General features: G+C 36.3%; 2 protein-coding genes across 2 annotated transcripts in view; one reads left to right on the top strand and one right to left on the bottom strand.

Moving 5' to 3' along the window:
* Positions 1-1,474: 1,474 nt before the first annotated feature.
* Positions 1,475-12,301, bottom strand: LOC144979788 (suppressor APC domain-containing protein 2-like). Its single transcript, XM_078926874.1, has 6 exons — positions 10,727-12,301; positions 9,565-9,701; positions 7,967-8,110; positions 5,863-5,964; positions 3,981-4,097; positions 1,475-2,433 (listed from the first exon to the last, which is right to left on the bottom strand). The coding sequence occupies exons 1-6, from the start codon at positions 11,781-11,783 to the stop codon at positions 2,308-2,310; spliced, it is 1,683 nt and encodes a 560-aa protein (XP_078783000.1). The 5' UTR covers positions 11,784-12,301; the 3' UTR covers positions 1,475-2,307.
* Positions 12,302-17,982: 5,681 nt separating this feature from the next.
* Positions 17,983-23,570, top strand: part of LOC144979796 (serine/threonine-protein kinase Nek7-like) — a 21,812-nt gene continuing 16,224 nt past the window's right edge. The window contains exon 1 of the mRNA XM_078926894.1: positions 17,983-18,136. The gene's annotated coding sequence lies outside the window, so the exon portion shown is untranslated. The remainder of the gene's footprint in view (positions 18,137-23,570) is intronic.

Here is a 23,570-nt window from a genome sequence, read left to right as displayed (position 1 = left end):
AAAATGATTTATGCAGAATTATGCAATACTAAAAGTTTAGAATTAGTGATCAACTTTTAATGAAATAAAAAAATACATTAAAAAAAACAAACTTCATCCACTTAGAGCAGAGAAATGATAAGAAACATTTGAAGATTGAATAAAGATGAAAAAGAATGAAGACAATTTTCTAATTTTCTGACAAAACAAAATATGCCACTTAAAATTTGGTTCATTTTCGTTCAAAGTTTTGATTAGGTGACTTTTCGACCAGAAATGTGGCTTCATTTTTTCCCCTTAATATTTTGAATTAGAATAGAGCATACTCTTTTTCACAATCTCAAAAGAAAAATCAAATTTTCATATCAACAAGAACTATTTTTAAAAATAGGTCCAAATTCAATTTTATAAAAAAAATCATTTATCAGCCGCAGTGCAGTGGTACAAAGTGAGAAATAGGGGTATGACACTGGCCTTCAGATCAGAAGGCCCTGGCTTCGAGTCCCATTCTGAGAGGCACATAGTTGAGTCCTTGGACAAGGCTCTTTACTAACATTCTCTCACCATACTCAGGTGTAAAATGAGTACCTGGCCGTTAAAAGCATTGTCTCTATTGGAAAAAAAATTTGCAATATCACCTAACAGGCATCATGTTTCGTCCTGCAAGTTAAGTGCTGCTGTAAGCCAAGGACATTGAGTGGATATATAAATGCTCATTTCAATTTTTCTTTTTAATTCTCAGAGACAGAGAAAAAGATAAGAAACCATCAGTCTGCTTTTACCACAAAAAAAAAAAAAAAATCAAGAAAAAAACAAACCCGAGCTGCTAAGCCAGCAAACTTCGCTGACAGAAAGTAAATTAAAGTCAGTGAACCATTTATGTCATCAAACAGCTGCCATTAATTTCCATTTACACGCAATTCAAAAGGACAATAAATGTGTCAGATATTTTTGTCACACCCCGCATGTTGAGATTACCCGAAAATATATTAATAATTTTTAAAAATTAATTCCAGCTTTGAAGACATTAGACAACCTGAGTAATAATAAAAAAAAAAGAATATAAAAAAATAAGCAGTAAGTTATAAAAATCAACAAAATGCTCAACATGTGTAAAAACAAAATTACGAAAAATTATTCATAACAAATTGTTAAAAACTCCACGTAAAAAAAAATAATGGATACACATTTTAGCTCATTTTAGTGCCAGCACAGCCACACAAAGAAAAAAAGATGAAGAAGATTTTCTCAGGCTCTTAAAACAGAATATAAATAATCATGAATCCGGTTTTAGTTACAATATCAAAAACACTTGTTGAAGCATGTAGATTCACAAAATATTATATCATATTTTAAACTCAAAATTAGTTTTATGTGATTGATAACACTGTGCTGCCTAACATATGTGACCCATCGTGTCCATCAAGTTTTATGTAAGAATGAACTAGATAAAGGAAATAGAGTTTAAATTAATAACAATCAGAATGAGAAAATCTTTTTTTTTTTTTTTTTTAGGTTTAGGAGACAAAATTGACTGTCCTTAATGAAGGCATTTCTTATCAGTCAGGGATGCCAATTCTGGAGGCAAAAATTCACTGAACTTTCAAGCAAACACATAGACCGACCCCTTTCTAAGAGCTGAACTCAAGTAAAATAACAAAAACATTGTGCATTACTTTATTCCATTTAGCAGGGTTTATAACGTACTGAATTCCATAAATGTATGGAAAATTGACAACCTTGTCTTATAATTATAATTCAAATTTAATAGAATGGTCCAGGGTTCGAATCCCGCTTTGAGCAGTGCATAGTCGAGTCCTAGGAAAAGACTCTTTACTCACATTCTCTGGCGTACTCAGGTGTAAAATGAGTACCTGGCCATTAACAGTATTGTCTTTGTCATAAAAAAATTTGTAATATTGCCCAACAGGCGTCATGTTTCATCTTATATGTTAAATATTTGCTGTTGGCTACGGACCCCTTGTAAAGTGCTTTAAGCACATACAGTGGATATCGCTGAAGATTTTTTCGGGTTTTTTGTTTTTGTTTTTTAGATTAGAGTTAAGCTCAAACAACATGTTTAAGAAATAAATTCACCCCTACAAAATACCATTTTGATACGATTGGTCACATATAACAGGGAGATTATTTATTTACAAGCATAAAAATGTCACCCTCCCATCCAAGGAAAAAAAAAGAGGTAACTGCAAAACATTTCAAGTGTTATTTCAAGTGTTATTTCTAGATTTATCAAGCTTAATCAATATTGCTGGAATGAAATGATATACTAGTCAAAACTTGACTCACATCCCGTCAAAATCGATCGTTTTACATAAATGTGGTATCGTCGTGGTGAACGCCCTTGTGCTTGGACCTGGTCTCAAACAAGTCTCTAACAAGAGTTGTCTTTTCCTTCTCCAGCTGGGCGATTTGATCATTCTTCTGATTCATTTCCTGGACAAGAAAAACAATTTTTTTGCAATTTGAGAGATAGTTTTTAAAAAATCTAATTTATACCATTAATAATAACAATGATAACGAAGATGATGATGATGACAATAATAATAATTATAATAATAATAATGATGATGATGGGAATAATAATAATATAATAATAATAATAATAATAATAATAATAATAATAATAATAATAATAATAATAATAATAATAACAATAATAATAATAATAATAATAATAATAATAATAATAATAATAATAATAATAATAATAATAATAATAATAACAAAAATGATGGAATGATGGTATTGATGAAGATTAAACAAAAATAAATAAATAAATTGAACTTTATATAGAGCAATATCCACTAAATGTGCTCAAAGCGCTTTGCAAGGGGTCCCTGGTCAACAGCAACATTTAACATATAGGACGGGATATGACGCCTGTTAGGCGATATTACAATTTTTCGGACAAAGACAACGATGTTAGCGGCCAGGTACTCATTTTACACCTGAGTACGGTGAGAGAATGTGAGTAAAGAGCCTTTTCCAAGGACTCAACTATGTGCCAAGCGTGAGGCTTGAACCCAGGACCTTCCGATACCACTAGACCACATAGCCGCACAAGATGATGATGATGGTGATGATAGTAATAATAAATAAATAAATAAATAAGTATAAAAATATATTTAACATATTCCTATATTCTTTCTTACTTACTCATCAAGCCATGGGGTGCATAAGGCATCTAACAAAGACTTCCATTTCTGTCTGTGGCTGCATGGACATCGATGCTGTTCTAGATTGTGCCAACGTCTTTAAGATCTTCATCCATTAACCTTCACGAGGTTTCTTAGGGCCTGCCTCTTCGTTTTTTTCCCATCAGCCTCCAGCAGAATGCAGTTCCTGGCAAAGCAGTTGTCTCCATTCTGGCAATATGTTCTCCCCATCTCTTTACAGTTAGCTAGATTTCCCATGCTCAAATTGCTTCACAAAATTGGTCAATTTTGTCTCCCAAAAATTAAAACTATATTGATAAATTATGTGTCTTTCACATGTATCTTCTTCTTCTTCGTTCCTCCTAATATTGTCTTCGAGTTTGAATCTCTATTTGGTGAAGAAATGCTGTTGTCTTCCTCAGCTCTGTCAGGGACCCATATATTTTGATCTGCAGGTGTGGTACCTACCAGGCCAAAAATCCCCCCTTGCTGTTTGAATACTTTGGGCAGGTCTGGAGCATATGATGGGTGTCTCCTTCTCCTTCACCACAATAACACATGCCGGTTTCTCTTATTTTGAAAATCTTGTGCATGTGGGTGTTTCAGGAGGTTGTGTCCTGATCGCAGTCTAAAGATTGTGACTGGGTCTTTTCTATTCAATAGTTTTGATTGGGTCACTGTTATTGAAACATGTATTTGTTTACGTTCTGCTGAAAATCTTTGTTGCCTTTTTTCATATATTAGATTTTCTTTTTGGTTAGCCTTGCTTTAGTGAAGAAAAACCCAACTAAATTAAAAATACAAATAAAGGAAAATTTCACCAACCTCCATAAGTCGCCTGTTCTTCTCCATCAAAACAGCCATTTGATTTGCTTTATCCCTAGGTGTAGCTGTCACTGGGGCACGGTTGGAGAAGGCTAAATTCATGTGCAAGGGAAATCCCTGAGGTTAGGACAAAAACAATAAAAGTTCTGAATATTAAAAAAATTTATGAATTCACATCTCGAATACCAAGAAAGGTAAACATGCAATGCAGCTTATTGAGAACAAGCCATTAAACACAAAAGATCACACGTTTTTATTTTTTAAATTATACAATTTATGACCAAAATGATGAAGACAAACTTTAAAGAAAAAATCTGAACAATTTTGGCATAGTCCATTTACATTGATTGAACAGCTTCTGCCTTGTATTTGTGTGTGCCTGAGACAAGTATTGTTAAATTGTTGGAATCATAAGATATAATATGAATGGAATAGAGTTGTTCAAATTAAGCTGTTCGTATGATTAAGTGAAAAATAAATTAAAATAAAACTCTATAACCATCGTCTAAAACAGGATAAGAGAAAATGTGCGTCTTGATACAAAACCAGATGCTCATCAGATCAATCAGTTTTAGAGAAATGAAAGAATTTTTTAAGGCTTTGCTTATGAGATAAAAATACACTGCAATTTATTCATATTGAACCTCATATCAGAGCTCAGTAAGTTGTGAAAGTAGAGGCCAAATGATAGTAGTGATTAAGTTTAAAAAACACTTTTTAAAGTGGCCAGATGGCTCAGTACCAATGCAGTCATTCATTAATCTCCCTATATCAGCTAAATGTTGGGTGCCATTCCAGAAACATGATGGGTTCAAAGTTTGGCTTTTTTGTATTTTAATTCTGTTTTCATTTGGCACTTTTCTATTCCCTCTGTTTCTCATCATTATTAATATCAAAACCTGATCTACACTTTTCTGAATCTATATTCAACCCTTTATCGGAGCTAACCTTTTATATATATATTCCTATATGTGAGCGCCATTGCATCACAACTATATTATGGCGGGGTAATTCAAATGGTAAATATTGAATTTGTAGTCAATATATGACTTATCCATACCCATATCAGAAGGAAATGGAGATGGGTCAGTCATACACTAAGAAAACCAGGGAGCAATGTCACCCGCCAGTCCCTTGAGTGAAACCCCCAAGGGACACGAAAGGTGGGGCGTCCAAAACAGACATGGAGGCGCTCACTGTCAGAAGAAATTAAAATGGCAGACTTCACCTGGAAGGCTACCAAGAAGATGGCCAAGGACAAAAGTAGATGGTGGACACTCGTAGAGGCCCTAAGTTCCACAAGGAGTGAAGAGAAAGATATGAGACTTGGGTTAAGTTTTTATGTTTGATTGAGGAGAATGAATAGAATTTCTCCTAGTGACAAAGACTAAGATGTTTCATTTTTAGCCATTTTTACTTTAAATATTCTTCCTGGCATACAGTTCCAACCTTCTTGTGCGGCTATGTGGTCTAGTGGTATGACACTCGCCTTCGGATTGGAAAGTCCTGGGTTCGAGTCCCGAGCGGTGCATAGTTGAGTCCTTGGGAAAGGATCTTTATTTACATTCTCTGCAGCGCAACATCCACTAAACATGCTCAAAGCACTTTACAAGGGGTCCTTCGCCAACAGCAACACTTAACATGCATGGCAAGACATGATGCCTGTTATGTGATAATCCAATTTTTTTCGGACAGAGACAACACTGTTAACGGCCGGGTACTCATTTTTCACCTGAGTACAGTGAAAGAATGGACTCAACTATGCACCACTCAGAGCGGGACTCGAACCCAGGACGTCCCGATCCGAAGATGCGTGTCACTCCACAAGACTACCTATTCATGCTTTATTCAATCCTTTAAATATTTTTGATTTAGTACAAACCTTTTCTGAACTCTCCAATAATGTTTTCAGCTGCTGGTTCACCTCTGATATCCGTGCCCTTTGAAAATTCATCCTTTCTTGGTGAGCCTCCATAGAAGTATCCTAGTTTTTAAAAAAAAAGGTATACAAAGAATATATATATATTCACAGGGTTGATTAATGCATGTTAATCAATTCATACCGTTCATTTACATGGACAGAGACTGATTCAAATACCCCAATCCCTGAACTGAAACAAAAATATATTGCACCATGTCATAAGAAATTTATCCTGTTTAAGTAATTCCATTCAAGCATAAATCAAATTTTATAATATAGTGCAATCCGCAAGAAGTCCAACTTAATTGCAATCATCTAAGACAATTGCTGGCTGTCTACAGATAAAATTATACATAAGTCAAGCATGTGTGTTGCTGTGATTAAGTGATCCAGTCTTGAACTTGCAACATAACCTAAATTAAGTCTGAGGTTTGAACAACCGATTAACAATTTCAATGAAGGGCCGTATGGAAGAGGGTCCTGATAGCTAAGTTGAGAGAGCACTTGCATCACACACAAAGGGACCGAGATTGATCCCAGGTGAAGACGAGATTTTTTCTGACCCTCCTGTCCACCCAGTAGTGATTGGGTAACTGGGCCTGTTAGATCTGGTGGAAAGTACTTTGGGATAGCCTGGCATCCTATCCAAAGGGTAACAAGCAATTGCTATTTCTGTTTCAGGTTATAGTAACTGGTACAAAAATTCTGGCTTCACAGGTTTAATGGCTCTGAATGACTATCTTAGTAAAGGCAATTAATACAAAATTTCAGGCAAATCAAGAGGGAATCATGAAGTGTTCTGTTGTATTATCAAATGTCTTAACAAAACAGCTGCATTTATGCCGGTTAAGCCAAGATAAACGACAGAGGGAAAATGGCGTTCCAGAACTTTTATGATCAAAACAATGAAATTACACTTCGGGGAGAGAAAGTGTTAACTGCTAAAGCCTTTGACAACAGAAAAAAATACACATTCTGACATGGTTGTGACTGTATTATCATGGGCACTGGTCTGAGGAGCATATCGTTATTATTACGGGCCTCACGATGCCCCTTTTTTCTGCCGCCTTGAAAACCCTGAAATAACAACACCCCCTGGATAACAACATAATTTTCTAGTCCCAGGCGTTGTCATTATCCAGGGGTTGCACTGTAGTAGGTGCCAATACCCATGCACACATCGTTTGTTTTTAAGGGTTTTACGGCGCTTGCAACGCATTTAGGTCATATCAGCGCCAGTAAAAAGGAAGAAAAGGGAAAGTCAAATTCTAGAATTACAATTAAAGCACCCAAGAAAAAGTAAGACAAAGGGTAACTGGGAACAATACGCTTCAACAGTTATGACGTCAATTCCCTCGTAATGACGCATAGTAACTTAGCAACTGGTTCTAAACTATCGGAACAATGGTGGATGCCCTTATGAAATATTTCTCCGACGAGCATAAAAGTATATCCAGAGGAGACGAACATTATAAATATGATCATGTTTTGACTTTTATACTATCTGATCACATTACATATGAAAAGTTCTAGCCAGCATGAAGAATAAAAAGTACAGATTTTCTCTGTTTAGAACCACGCTGCTCTCCGTTGCTGGGTGACGTGACATCAGACAATTGAATCCAATTAGGGATGAGATGAAGATTCCAAGAGCATACCATCAATGTACTTAGTTTGAGATCAACTATGTCTCATCTGGAGACAAGCACAAGATCCAACTAAGTGGAATACACTCAAATGCTTACATTATACATTCCAAATAACAAATACAATAATACATACCAGAGAGATGATTTACAAGGAAAAAAATATCTTCCAAAACAATAACTATGCATTTGACTGTTTCCCTCCCAGTCAAGGACTCATGCCAGAGCCAGGGCAAAACTAAGTAATCTCATTCCAAGACAAAGACAGAAAGCAAATTAGAAAACAGCCATAAGGGGATAGAAGACACAGTAAGTGCCACCCTGCCCACTATGGGAGATAAGGAATCCCACCCAGCATGCACACATCATCTTCTTTATTTATAGAAATAATGCAACAAATGAAAATGTAATTTACTCACATTGTAGGAGACTTTCCCTAGCATGGCCTGTTTATCAGCCACCACAGATAGTTGTTTCAGGTACCAATCTCTAGCCGAGTCCAGTACAGACAACCCAGACCTCAACATACTTGTCTCTTCTTCCAATTGTTTCATTCTTTTCATCTGAAATGCACAGAGAGTCACTTATCGGAAATGTTCTTTTATTTTAATTTGAACATGGCATTTTTGTTTGTTTGTTTGTTGCTTTAGGTCTCTTCCAACACAATTGAGGTTATATGAGAGACCGCTGAAACAAAAAAACAAGCAATCTAACAAAAATAGTACAAATGTCAATCAAAATCATAACCTAAAGATATCATAAGCTAAATTATAAATAACCAAGAACAAACAGGCAGAGGATTTACAGGAGAAAAAATATCCCCTGTCAAAAATACAATCAGAAACCAAAGAAGCAGGATAGGCTAGTAAAGAGAAGAAGAAACGACATCACTATCGGATCGTACACCCATGCGAACATCATAGGTATATGATTCAAGGGTGATGCTCCCATCCAACCACCCGCGAACATGGCATTCCTTTAATCTTTATTTTCAAGAGAAAAATAATAAATAAATAAATAAAAAAAATAAATAGATAAACAGATGGCAGTCATGACTACATTTATTTCTATCGTCCAAATATCACAGTTAATGGATTGTTGTGGAGGAAAGCATGCTTTGAAATAAAAGAACCAATTGTTGTATATAACCAAATTAATAATACCAAAAATAAAATAACATGTAAGAAAAGCAGCAATTATATCTTCATGAGTTTATGAATGGTAGTGAAAGACAATTTATAAGAGAGGCCAGGAAATAAAACAGGGGGGGGGGGAGGGGGGGGGGGGTCAATGGCCGTTACCAGTTGGACTTAGTATTGTGGTCATTTCTTCTTTTTTTTTCTTTATTTTTGCTATTTTATGTTTGTGATTCTTGTATAAACATTGGTCTTTTGCAAAATCATCAGTCCTGATCCATATTATCTCCTTTGCAACAATCAAAACATCGTGATTTTTTATTTTTTTCTTTATAACTTGCTCATTGTACTGTCTCAATTCGATTACAAATTGTGGGATTTTGAAAAGGGAGAAACTCGAAATGTCAATTTTCATCTTTTTTGTATCATTGAGTACCTACAAAAGACACATTTTGCCAGACTTGTTTCTGGTTTCTGAAGCATTAGACTGACAGTAGTAATTGCTTGGCACACTTCAGAAAGGAAGATTAGACTATTAAGAGTACAGATCCAGTCTCTTGTTCGCTGCTGGGTGGACAGGTGGGTTAAAAATAAAAACCTCAACATTACTCTGGATTGATACCAGTCCCTTTGCTTGTGAGGCGAATGCTCTATCACTGATCTATCAGGATCTCCTTTGTGTCATTAAAAATTTATATATATATATAATCTTTACTTTCCTTATCTAGTCGGTTCATAGCTAAAGATGGTATCCACTGTTTTGTTTACATAAGATGACACACACCTAGAATATCCATTAACTTTTTACTTACTCCCTTCTCCCATTCTTTATTCTGACACTTTCCCATATCATACTATCAAATAAATTTATTTATACAAACCATATTTTGGTCGATGCCACTGGTAAGAGTGTGTCGGCGTCCTGACCCATGCCTTCTCACTGTGGCCTTTTGAGGAACAGCAGCTTGGCTTTGGCTTTGTGGAATGTCCCTTTTCTTTTGGAACTGGTCAATGTTTGCTAAAAATAAAATATTAGATATATAATATTTTAGAAATTCTGGAAAAGCTAATTTTATATCATCTTACAATGGACTTCAAAAGTTTACAAGACAAATTGCTGCACTCAATAAAGATTTAGTATATTTACTATTACTATATCTCTATGTAGCTGGTGTTAGTGTTATATTTTTGTCATAAAAAAATATTAGCCTAAGCAAATTTTAACAAATATTGAATAAAAAATGGCTATTACTCTTTCACATGATCATCTATAAAGAACCCATTGATCAATGAAGGAGGCGTCATGCTACGAACACCCCCTTTATAAAGTCGAGGACAGGATTGTCTCTACCAAACAGATTAATTAACAATTTGTCTCCAGAAACATTAAGAGAGATATATAGCAGTCTATGTGTTGATCATATATGTATAGTTAATCAAGCATAGTGGGTAGACATGCTGGACGTATCTAATTCTATTGGATTATTGGATTGGTTGGGTAGCTGGGTCTCTTTAGAATATGGTTGAATCCACGACAACCTGGAAAGGAACTGGATATCCTGCCATATTATGTTGTCAGTCCAGTCGATTACTATTACCCTGAGGCTCAGAGTAGCAGCCAGATGCATTGTCATTAAGTGAATTAAGTACACTTCAAAGAATGAGGATACCTAGTTTTATTGAATATTTGGTGACACATCAGTTTTTTATCCTTCACCTTCCACTGATCATTTCAATGGTGTGCTGCTGTCAACAAGAGACTTAATCAAGCTGTCAAATTATGCTTTTCAGATGAAAATGCACCATTGCAATTCAATATATATGCAAAACTTTATTTTTATGAAAAGGAATCATACAATGTTTCAGAATACAATTTATTCATTTCAAGGATATTTTTGTGTGTTTGTGTATGTGCTTGGAGGAGGGGGGGATTACAGACATTTAGAGATGGAATTATAGATCATTTAGGGATGGAAATAAAGATCATTTATGAGATGCAAAGCAAGTCTGCAGAGAATTAGGTAAAGAATTAAATCTACTCACCATAAATTGTATCACGGTCCTGTACAGATGAATTTCTTCCTCCTTCATATCTGGTCTGGTCTGGAGACTTTCCATGTGTATGGCCTTGACTTTGATGGGTCGTCCACTCACGTTGCCAGTTCCTAAGATCAGAAATGATGCGGGAATTCTGATTGTATTCCCTTGGAGGAACAGCAGGGGGTGACTGTGGATGATGCAAATCTGGACCAGATTGAGACTTTTTCAGGTGAGATGAATTTCGACCAGTGCGAGGCGGTACAACTGGAGCTTTGTCAGGATGTTGAAGTGATGGGTTGCTCTGTGATCCTCTTCTTCCACCACTGTAGAAGGTTGAAGGAATATGTTGGTTTGGTTGCTGTTGAGGAGGAGCGGAGGTATTTGGGTAATCACTGACATCTGCTCTGATGGTGAAGCCATTGCTGTAATTTGGCTCAGTGTTATTATTAACTGGTGAACGGGTGTGTTGCTGGCGAACTGAAAATCCTTTGAGCTTGTTGCCAACTTTGTCACCATCAAAAGGTCTGTTGTTGTAAATATCAGTGTTGGCATCACTTGGGTGTCTCTGCTGTGAGAATGTTCGATTGATGTTTGAATAGGCTGGTGGTGATTGTTGCTGTTGTTCATATCCTTCAATGAATTGTCTATTACTCTTGAGATTAAATTCAGGTCTTTGGCTTTGACGATTACTGTTGTCAGTTGTATAGTTTTTATTGTTATTTTCAGACAAGCCCATTACTTTGCTATCCCCTGGATATCCTGACTGTAAAGCAAAATTTTCTCTTTGTGTAAAGGGCTTTCTAACCTCACCTTCAGTTCTTTGTCCTTTGCTATTCAAAACAAGTTTCAGACCAGAGACAAATTTGTCAAAACTGAGGAGCCCATTTGAAGGGGTGACTTTTCTCAGACCTTCAACAATGCCAGCAGGCAGGCCTCTGACACCATCATCACTCCACCGACTTTCGATATCTCTGAGACGAATGTATCCAGTTCGATTCTCATCCAGAATATCAAATAGAATCTTAAGAGAGGATAAAAATTGTTTTGGTAACCCATCCATTTTCCAAATACTCCTTTCAATGTTGTGGGGAATTCGCAAATTACAAGACTTTGCTGATCAATGAGAGTATGGTATTCTACCTGATGGAGAATTCATAGACTTCGACTGCTACGACTCGGGGACTTTTTTACATAGGCCTACCCGACCTCCACGAAAAAATCATGGACAAGGTGCAAAATATGCTCATTAACCAGGTAACCTCGGCATTCAAAGTTCAGTTTAAATTTAAATTTAAAAGCAATATCACCGATTCATTTCTCCTCAATAAAGTATAAAACATGTAAAGATCATTATTTAAATAATTTGGCCTTTGTTCCCATGGTCGGCGTCTTTAATTTTTTTACTTTTTTTTTACCTTACCCTTTTCAAAAAGACAAAAATAGGTAAAGATGAACCACTCAGGACAATGGAAGACAACTCTCAGCTCGAGTTCTCCGAGTTCTCCTTAGTGAACAACAACAATCTAATGATGGAGGTGTGAAAAAAGAGGCCACCATTGATTGGTTCTTGGTTCCATTAACAACCAATCAATAGGGTTCCCATAGGGAAAGAAAAAAAAAAAAAAAAAAAAAGGGGGGGGGGGGGGGGGGGAGGGGGGGGGGGGGGGGGGGGGGGGGGGGGGGTGAAATGGTCGTGTCCAACGTGCATATGTTAGCGGGTATGATAACCGAGGGCAGGTTTAATATTGTTATAGATTATTTTATGCGTTGGTTTGAGAGTAGGCCATTGTATTTCCATGAGCTCATAGAGCTTTGTGTGTTGATTTGTTGTTTCGTGGCTTATTAATTTCTTTGGGATATTTATATTATATATACTGTATATATTTACATCGACGTGTACATATATGCAGGTCTGATATCCGAACCCAGGTATGGGCCTAATTTAACATTGCTGTAATGGACAATATTTTGTGTAATTTTTTTGAGATTTCCATTACAACAATGAGCCCATAAGGAATTTGGTTATCAGACCTGCAAATAAGTGCATGTCAATTTACATGTATGTTTCTTTAAGCAGATTCAATGGGTTTATCGACGCGAACTGAGTACCACAATGGTTTATGCGTAGATAACATCAGTGATTTGTTATATATCGAAGATGTAGCGGGGTTTGCTAATTATATCTATATAAAATTCTTAATCGCGAGCTATTATTATCATCACCATCATCATCATCATCATCATCATCATCATCATCATCATCATCATCATCATTATTATTATTATTATTAATAATAATAATAATGATAATATTATCATAATAATAATAATAATAATAATAATAATAATAATAATAATAATAATAATAATAATAATAATAATAATAATGATAATGATAATAATAATAGTAGCAATAATAATGATGATGATGATGATGATGATGATGATATGATGATGATGATGATGATCATGATGATGATGATGGTCATGAAGATAATAATAATAATAATAATAATAATAATAATAATAATAATAATAATAATAATAATAATAATAATAATAATAATAATAATAATAATAATAATACCTGGGTCCGTTAGATCTGGTGAAAAGTACTTTGCGATAGGCAGGAGGCTAGCAAGGACTAGCTATTATCCGTTTATTGCTTATGAAACCGAGATAAACTTCGGCTCCATGGGCAGCATAGCTGTTAAGGACTACAGAAATAGTTTATCCCAACTGCTTGTTACCCAGGCACATTCCCTGTTGCAAAGTAGTTTCCGTCAGATCAAACAGATACAGTTACCCAGTTACTGTATGGTGGCAAAAGGCCCTGTAACTTTTCAATTACTTTTAAAAATCATAAACTTGTTATTATTACGTGAAAAAAAGCTTTAAACTCCACTATAGACAAATCTGCCACTAGAACTTCGTTATCGAGAAGTTTTATTGAATTAAAAATCTGTATAAAGTTTTCAAGTTGGAGCCGAGCATTCGTAGGTCTACGGAATTTTCGTAGCAGTAGGCAGGTCTGCAAAAGGTACCGAGTTCACGCCCCGCCAAGCCATGTGACGTTGAGAGTTTCACCTTGCCCTATCTCACTTTGCGGCGCTGCACTTCGGCTGACTTCTGGGTTATTCTCGTCTTCCCGAGGAGTAAACCATAACACAATAAATACACCCTTGGAGATGAGTAAATGGAATTATTATTATTATTATTATTATTATTATTATTATTATTATTATTATTATTATTATTATTATTATTATTATTATTATTATTATTATTATTATTATTATATTATTATTATTATTATTATTATATTATTATTATTATTATTATTATTTATTATTATTATTATTATTATTATTATTATTATTATTATTATTATTACTATTTACGTAGATCCATGTCTGATAAATCGGTTGGGGATTGTTTTGTTGTTGTTGTTTTTTTTCTCGCTTTTAAAAAAAATCGGTTTGTTTTGTTTTATTTTGCGTTTTATTGTGTCGGGGGAGGGGGTCGTTTTTGTTTACGGGATATGTGTGTGGTTTAGATTCAACAAGAGAGAGAGGGGGGGGGGGAGAGAGAGAGAGAGAGAGAGAGAGAGAGAGAGAGAGAGAGAGAGAGAGGGGGGGGGGAGAGAGATAGAAAGATAGATAGATAGATAGATAGATAGATAGATAGATAGATAGATAGATAGATAGATAGAGAGGTGAGGGGGGGGGGGGGGGGGGGTGGACCAGGAACTTAATGTGAGTTGGGTTTGTTTGTTTTTAATTCAGCAATGACACGATGAGACAAGCTCTTCAAGGAAAAATATCTTCTAAGTATCATAAAATGACATAAATCAAACCGCCTATGACACTCCACCAAAATATGTAGTAGGACTACGGCTGCTGCACCATGATTAAACACTTTTTAAAAACCTGACCAGAAAACATTTACTTCACATTATATTGATGCTATGCGTTTAAGTAAAATATTCATAACATCCGTCAGCTGGATATAACTTTCTCACTCATTCAATTCTCTCCGGGCCTGCTGGCACTTGAAGTGATGCAAGGGATCTCCACTTGGTCCTGTCAGCAGCTATTCTTGGGGCCATCTCGAGGGACATACCTCTCTGCTTTAGGCCTCTCTCTACGGTACGTCTCCATGAATCCTTGGGGCGGCCTCGCTTCTTCAGTGTTTCATCAGGTCTGCGACAGACATGCCCCAGCCATTGCCATCTTCTCCTTTTACTGAGACTCTCCAGAGACTCCACTTCAGCTCTCGCTCTCATGTCCTCATTTGAGATTGTGTTTGGTCAGAATATCTTGAAGATTCGTCGCAAACGTTTGTTTTAGAATACTTCAAGTTTCTGGATGATACTCTCTGTGATCTTCCAACATTCTGATCCAAAGAGCAAAACGCTCAAGACATTACTTTTAAAAATATTAATTTGAATGCTGGAATATAATCCTGTTGCTCTCCAAATTTGTTCGAGGGATGCGAATGTCTGGTTACCTTACTGATTCTGGTTTTGATCTCTGCATTGCAGTCACCATCTGTTGTCAGTTTACTGCCCAAGTACGTGCATTCTTGAATATCTTCTAGAGGATTCCATCAATAAGCACTGGATCTTTGTTTAATGTGTTGATTCGCATGACTTGAGTATTTTTGTTGTTTACTTTGAGTCCAATTGAGCTTGCTTGTAAACTTTCAGTTTTCTGGCATATACCCTGAAATATATGAGAGAATAGTCCAATGTCATCTGTGTAATCTAAATCCTCAAGTGTTGATGTAAGACCCCATTTTGCAGTGTTTCACATCAACCAGTCAATGGCCAAAGAAAATAATATTATGGGTGAGAGGATACAAGATATAACATCGAACGCACAAAACTATGCGAGTTGGTAAGTACCAGAGGACAATAGAGAATAAACATTTCGCGGCGATTTCTTAATTTCTTGTTATAATCAACATAATAGCATGACCCACTCAGTTTTCTGAACAAAACTATGTGTAATCTTGAACGTTTAGTCTGATTGATATAATTTGGTGATAATCAATTACTAAAATAACTGTCTAAAAACAATAACAAAGAGCTGAGTGACATCAATTTCGTTTCTTCTATAGATAGAATGCGCTTGGCCAAGGAGTTCACAACATTGCCATCCGGAAGTATAACGGACCAACACACAAACTCTGTGTAACCATGAACTTTTATAGTCTGGTTAATAAAGTTTAGTGAGAACAACTCACAAACGCGGATGGCAAAAACAATAACAAAGGCCTGAGTGACGTCATCTGCATACTATCTATAGATAGTGTGCGCTTGGCTAAGAAGCTCACAACATTGCCATCCGGAAGTGTAACGGACCAACACACAAAACTGTGTAACCTTAAAGTTCATAGTCTGGAATACAGTTTAGTGAGAATTACTCATAAACACGGATGGCAAAAAACAATAACAAAGACACGAGTGGCGTCAACTTCATCCTATCTATAGATAGTATGCGCTTGGCTAAGAAGCTCATAACATTGCTATCCGGAAGTATAACGGACCAACACACAAAACTGTGTGTATCCATGAACGTTTATAGTCGGTTTAATACAGTTCAGTGAGCATTACTCATAAACGCGGATGGCAAAAAACAATAACAAAGACATGTGAGACGTCATCTTCGCACTATCTATAGAAGCTCTACTCAGCTCTTCATTGTTTCAGTTTTTACTAAGCTGCGAGAAACGGTGGTCTATTCAAAGTAATGAACACATTGTAAGAAATTGTATTCAATCTCCAATATAACGAGTTGAAATAACCCCCAAGTCTCATCGTTGCTATTAATTCCATTTCCTACACCCAGTTCATTCCGACACAGTACGGGTCACAAGTACCAAACACAGAACGTTTCGGGCTCAAAACCATTATTCAGCCCACAACAAAGACAATAAAAACAAATTTGACAAAAGTGAGATCAGCATGTCCTCTCAAAACGGTGTTTTGTCGGGTGAGTTAGATTTAAAAAATAATATGGTAAAAATATGAGACCTCGATATCATTTTTATGATAAGTCGAAAATAGTAAATACATTTTTAAAGTGGAAAGGATTAATCCTTATTAGTTCTATTCATTTTAACTTCAAATTTACTTTTCACCATCTGGTCACCCCGAAATAAATATGTAGGTACAGATTTTTGTGGCCGTGGGTCACATAATATTATTGATGCTATGTGTAAAGGTAAAATACTCGCAACATGACGCTAGTCGGATATAAAGTACCAACACATAAATCTGTGCGTAACCTTGAACGTCTATAGTCTGACTGATATAATTTAGTGAGAAGGAATCACCAAAATGTCTGTCTTAAAACAATAATAAAGAGCAGAGTGATGTCAATTGCGTTCCTTCTATAAAAGGTAAAAGGTCTAACAATTTTAAAAAGACGTTTTGTCTTTCTAAGACGAAACACTCAGAACAGATAACGGACAAGGATACATACAAAATCTTGGAAGACTTATGGTCCTTGACTGTAATAATAAAGAAGTCGGTGTCGTTGGCTATTAGCTCTCTATCCAAGCAATTATTTCTGTTTGACTCCATGGGAGGGCTCCGAAAGACAAGAGGAAAGAAATGAGGTCGGGGTGGATGAGGAAAAGAGAACGAAGTGTGTGTGATTTTGATGGTGGTGTGGTATTGACAATGACTGAAGAAGAAGAAGAAGAAGAAGAAGAAGAAGAAGAAGAAGAAGAAGAAGAAGAAGAAGAAGAAGAAGAAGAAGAAGAAGAAGAAGAAGAAGAAGAAGAAGAAGAAGAAAAAGAAGAAGAAGGAGGAGGAGGAGGAGGAGGAGGAGGAGGAAGAGGAGGAGGAGAGGGAGGAGGAGGAGAGGGAGGAGGAGGAGGAGGAGGAGGAAGAGGAGGAGGAGAAGGGGCGTATCCTCTTTTGAAAATCTATCTTTTTATTCTTATTGAATTTGATTTTCTGCCGTTCCAAAATTATAACAACAATCGACTCGACAGGAGGAAATGGTGTCATAACGGTATTTCATTCATCAAGTCAAGCCCCTCTTGTTCGTATTGAGGGCGTTCTTGTGTCTACTGTGAAGTTATTGGCATTTTATTTCTTTTCTTGGCATGAAATGAGGCTTCATGAGTGATATTACGAGGGGAAAAAAGTTACAGGCCGTTTGCTGCCTTGTCGAACTGGCACTCTTGGAGACCGTTATGAGGAGACGAACCATGACGGGTGACGTGAGAGGCGAGTGGCGAGAGTTGTGCAGTGCAGGAGGTGGGGGGTGAAAGGTGGTTCGATTTGCTGCACTGACACTGAACTGGCCTGAATCCAGTGTAGACCACCGAAACGGGACGATTTATTATCTATATTTCTGGATTTCCAGCTGATCTGTGCTTCTAGAAAGAAAATATAAGGTAAGGATTATTACTATATTGATATTGATGCATACTTAACCCAATAAAATCCAATTGGAGTTTGTTTTGCCAATGTAAACATGTCACAGAAGAGAACAAGAAATGACGTCCACAGGTATAATAAATCGCCGTCTCACTTTCTTGATCGTCGGCAATGTCAACAAAGATGGCCACTAACTATGTCAGTGAGAAATTATTATGCAATATCTTAATTGTTTTCAGACTGTCTTGATATATAGTGGTCGAATTATACGAAAGTTGAAAGGTTCTACGAAAATAAATGGTGGATAAGAACGATGTCTAGATAATATATTATACAGAGAGGATTGTTTTTCTTGTCACCGTACTCATAGATTTAGATCTATCAGATACTTTTATTTTAGTCATTAGTCAATTAATGAGTGGCAGCCTTGCCCATTACTCAAGACTAAACTTTTTTCTAACTAAAACAGAGAATTTTAAAAGTTCTATAATTTTGTTTTTGTAAAAACTCCGACGGAACAAGAGGGAAAAAACCTAGCAAATTTATGTTGCCACAATCTAGAGTGGACTGCCATCTTCATTCGTGTCTGCCCTCGACTCCTATAAGACTGTAGAACAACTTGAATAGCTCCCGGTAAAACAATTGTGAATGCTGAGCTGATGAGTCTTCCACGAGGAATTTCAGCTTGAAGAGGAAGAAGAAGAAACCACTTAGTAGAAAAGCATATTCTTTAACTGCAACATTTTAACTTAGAGAAGATTGTAAAAATCATAAATTACAAAAAAAAAAAAAAAAAAAAAAAAATTAAAAAAAAAGAAGCAGAAAAGAAATGTAGAAATGCTATCTACGTGAATAAGATATGACATGAACTTGTCTAGAATTAGAAAAGAACGAAGAATGGGCAGTTTCGTGGTTGTTGAGTGTCGGCCATAATAAGGGGATCCCAAAAACACGAAGACTAAGCTAATAGTCAACAAAATTTCAAGGTGTTACAGTTTATTGTTATTTGGCAATTGAATTGTTGTTGTGAGTAGTTTTCATGTTGGGTGGCCTTGTTGGGTAGTTCTGTGAGTTCGTTCGTTCACTGTTGTTATTTCTTCCTGTGAGTTTGTAAAAAAACCTTGCCTTCATTTCCAAGCTCTTACTTCTCACTACATTATTCAGAATGGATTATGAATTGTCAATTAGTCAAGTGTTGACTTTGTATTTTATTACCAGATTACTGGGCTATTCGCACGATTTTGATGATTCATGGCATTGTTTACTGCCCATACGCCCACTTCAGTGGAGAATTTTTCTTTAATTTTTCCTAATTTTTTATGTATCATGAATAAGCTATAAAAAGTTGTTCATGACATACGCTTCTAGAAGCTTAATGATTCAGAACTTCAGTCAGTAGTGCATAAATTCCAAAGGAAGTGAATTCCACATGGAACAAACAAATCGTACAGAAATGTTAATAAGAAAAGTGCATTTATTTACCATAACCCGAGAGGCTGTCCAAATAACATCCATATCCACTGCTATAAAAAGTTTGTGCAACCAAATTTAGAAAATATGTTTGCTGTCTGGGACACGTGTCTCCAAAAAAAATATCAACACATTGAGATTGACACAAATGAGAGTAGCTAGGTTTGTTTATGATTTATCCCCACGAACAAAAGCCTCATCACTGGTTTAAAAATACACACTCCATAGGATCTATCACAAATGGATTGAAACCCTCAGAAACCAATAAACACATCTCCAGACTAGAAGACATGCATATAGTGCGGCTATGTGGTCTTGCGGTATGATGACACTCGCTTTCGGATCGGAAGATCCTGGGTTCGAGCTTCACTTGGTGCATAGTTGAGTCCTTGGAAAAGACTCTTTACTCACATTCTATCACTGTCCTCAGTGTAAAATGAGTACCTGGTTGTTAACAGCATTGTCTCTGTCCGTAAAAAAAGTTGTATTATCGCCTAACAAGCTTCGTGTCTTGCTCTTTATGTTGCTGTTGGTCAGGAACCCTTTGTAAAGCACTTTGACAATACAGAGTTATAGTTAGACACCGAAGCTCGCCTAACGAACGACTTGCCCAACACGTGGCCATTTTTTTTCTCGCGTCCTCTCGTCTAATCTCGTCACTCCCGAATAGAAAGAGGAGGCGGAGCTCATATGATATAACGCAATGAAAGTTCTGTCCGATGACGGATGGGGGGATATCACCTCTCCAAAACTTACCTTATTATATGAGATCTTGAGATTCTTATCCAATCATCGATTGCTCGTTTGACAGTTCGCTTGTGAACAGTTAGGAGACCATCTCTTGATTTATGGGCAGGCGGCTTTGCGTAAAGGCGGTGAGTGTTGTATACATCAAAGAGTACCGCTGACCGATGGGTAAATAGTGGTTGTGTAACCCAAAAGCCCTGCCGTCTCGACTGCAAGGTCTTGTATGTAATAGTTGCGTCGCCATCTCAAGGCTCAGGAATTAATTAGTGAGCTGATTCAAACAATGTGGGTTTCAAATTTATCGTATACGTAATCATTTGGAAGCTACAGAGAAAGGTGTTTTTGTGTAATCCCTTTCACACACACACACGCGCGCGCGCGCACACACACACACACACACACAAACAATACACAAACAATACACATCCCTGGTCATCTATTGCCTATATTATTAATGTTAATATATACATCCCATGCTGATTGTCACTACCCCCCCCAACCATTTCCACCATCCAAGTACCAGCGGCCTTTTCTCTTTGATTTCGTATCATGGTCTACCCGAAGCCCAACACCTCGATCGTTTGTGGGTCAACCCCCCCCCCCCCCCCCCCCCCCCCACCTTCCCCCGTAATCAATTTATAATTTTCTCTCTGTATAGAGCGCCACATGCACAATTGTATACTATTGAATGACACTGACCTTGCCCCTCCCCTAACACAAGCCAACAGCAACCCAAGCTATCCTCTATCACGTGACCTTAGATCCGATGCTGCATACCGCTTGAGAGTCTTTACTATCCAGATCTCGTTCATGGTCACGTGAGAAGGCTATATCCGTTCGGGTTCGGCGTTCGGGTTCGGCGTTCGACCCGATTTCGTTAAAAGCCTAATGTTTAGTGGAAACTGCGCTATATAAAAGCTCATCTTTTTATATTCCATAGGATCTATCACAAATGGATTGAAACCCTCAGAAACCAATAAACACATCTCCAGACTAGAAGACATGCATATAGTGCGGCTATGTGGTCTTGCGGTATGATGACACTCGCTTTCGGATCGGAAGATCCTGGGTTCGAGCTTCACTTGGTGCATAGTTGAGTCCTTGGAAAAGACTCTTTACTCACATTCTATCACTGTCCTCAGTGTAAAATGAGTACCTGGTCGTTAACGGCATTGTCTCTGTCCGTTAAAAAAGTTGTATTATCGCCTAACAAGCTTCGTGTCTTGCTCTTTATGTTGCTGTTGGTCAGGAACCCTTTGTAAAGCACTTTGACAATGTTTAGTGGAAACTGCGCTATATAAAAGCTCATCTTTTTATATTTATTGTTTTAAGTTCATATTGAATTATAATTCCCCCATCAAGATCAAACACCCACGTCAATTCATCCTACCCATCTTCTATTAGAATATGGAATCGTCTACCATCTGATGAAGTGGAAATTGACAGTCCTGATCTTTTTAATCATTTGGTGTCACTATGAATTTAACAACATCCTCAAGCACCAAAGTCAAATGGATATATATATATATATATATATATATATTATATATTTTAAATATATATATATATATAAATTATATATTTTATTTATATATATATATATATATATATATATTTATATAATATTATATTATATATATATATATTTATATATATATATATATATATATATGACCTATTCAACAATGATTCATCAATTTAAATTTTTTTTTCTAATCTATTTTAAAATCAAAATCATTCGTAGTTCGGTTCTCAAACTTGAGATTTCTACAGGCCGAAGAAGAAAAAGAAGAAGGAGAAGCATTCAACTCTCAGGATATTTCAATCATTCTCATTGACAGATGATAAAGTTGGACGTAGCTTTTTCACATACATTTCTAGATTCGGAGTCAAGAAGCCTGTATTTGATGGCATCCATAAATTCAACAAAAAGATTTGTAATTTTGTTTTTCAGTAATTGTGGTAACTCTGATTCGAGATAAAAGTTTCGGGATCCTGGAAAGGCTTGTCTGTCCACTGTCCAGCAACAGTGAGAACGACAAGAAATTTAAAATAGCCCCACTCAAAATATGATCATATCCCTTCCCCCTCTCTCCTTCTGGTGATCACATTCATGTGCTTCTAATCTCTTGAGTCTAGAAGCCCATAAGGGCTTGTTGCCACTTTGTTGGAAGAATGAATCTCTGTATAAATTTACTTTTCTTGTGGTTTTCTGATGAGTATCAATTGGAATTCTTGTTTCTCCTTTTCTAACTTTGGCTTTTTCATGCATTCTCTTTTTGACCAGGGATTTTCATTCGATTGTTTCATCAGATTTTTCGTACTTTCTTAATTTGAGTATTTGTTTCAAACCAACCAATTGTTGGAGTCCTTCAAATCTCTGGACTGATTGTTCGATACGCTACAATGCTATTCTAAGATTCGTATAACACATTTCTTTAACTGACTGCAGGAAAGATGTTAAGTTTCTTTTTAGCAATAAAGAGTATTTTGGCTGTTTTAGAAATGTTGTCAATGTGCTGATTCCAGGACATTTTTTGTTGTCAAGTTAGTCCTAGCTAACTTAATTTCTTTGAAATCTCAAGTTCTCTCCTGTAGACTTTGCTGTCAATCATGAGAATTGCGACTTTGGCTTGTTCGATTTCTAAGTCACATAAGTAAAAATGGTAAGATGTGTTGTCAGGTTACAGCCAAATCGGACTTTGTAAAGAGTATATAATCAAAGTCATACAAACTGGTCAAAAATCTTCTCCCTTCCTAGCACTGCACAGGTGTTTTGATTCATTGCCGAAAGCATAATCAATCTAATAATGACAATAAATGGCATTTGTATAGTGCCTTACATTCTTAAAACAGCAATTTCAATCACCTACATAGCAATAGATATTACTTTTTACACACATGATTGGTAAAATTTCATTTTCAATATAGAAATCATGAGACTAAAAAGTGAGTTTTCAATTTAGATTTGAAAGCTGATAATGAGTCAGCTCTTCAAATATTCTTGGGGAGAGCATTCCAAAAAAATGGGATGCCAGAATTTCAAAAGATTGTTCACCAATTCTAACCAATTATAAAATGAAAATTTATTCTAAAATTATAAAATAAAATTACATTTGTTCATTCTGAAGGGGAAATTTCTCTTTACAGTCTGTTCCAAGGGAGGATAAGATAGTTCGGGCATCAGCTGCATTGCCGCATCACAAACTGAGATAGTAGTAGGTGACTTACTGG

The sequence above is a fragment of the Berghia stephanieae genome, chromosome 9 (genome assembly GCF_034508935.2).
Source record: "Berghia stephanieae isolate SIO BIC M18660-M18661 chromosome 9, UCSD_Bste_1.3, whole genome shotgun sequence".
Taxonomy (NCBI): domain Eukaryota; kingdom Metazoa; phylum Mollusca; class Gastropoda; order Nudibranchia; family Aeolidiidae; genus Berghia; species Berghia stephanieae.
The sequence above is the reverse complement of the archived record's forward strand: the minus strand, read 5'-3'. Positions and strand labels throughout refer to the sequence as shown.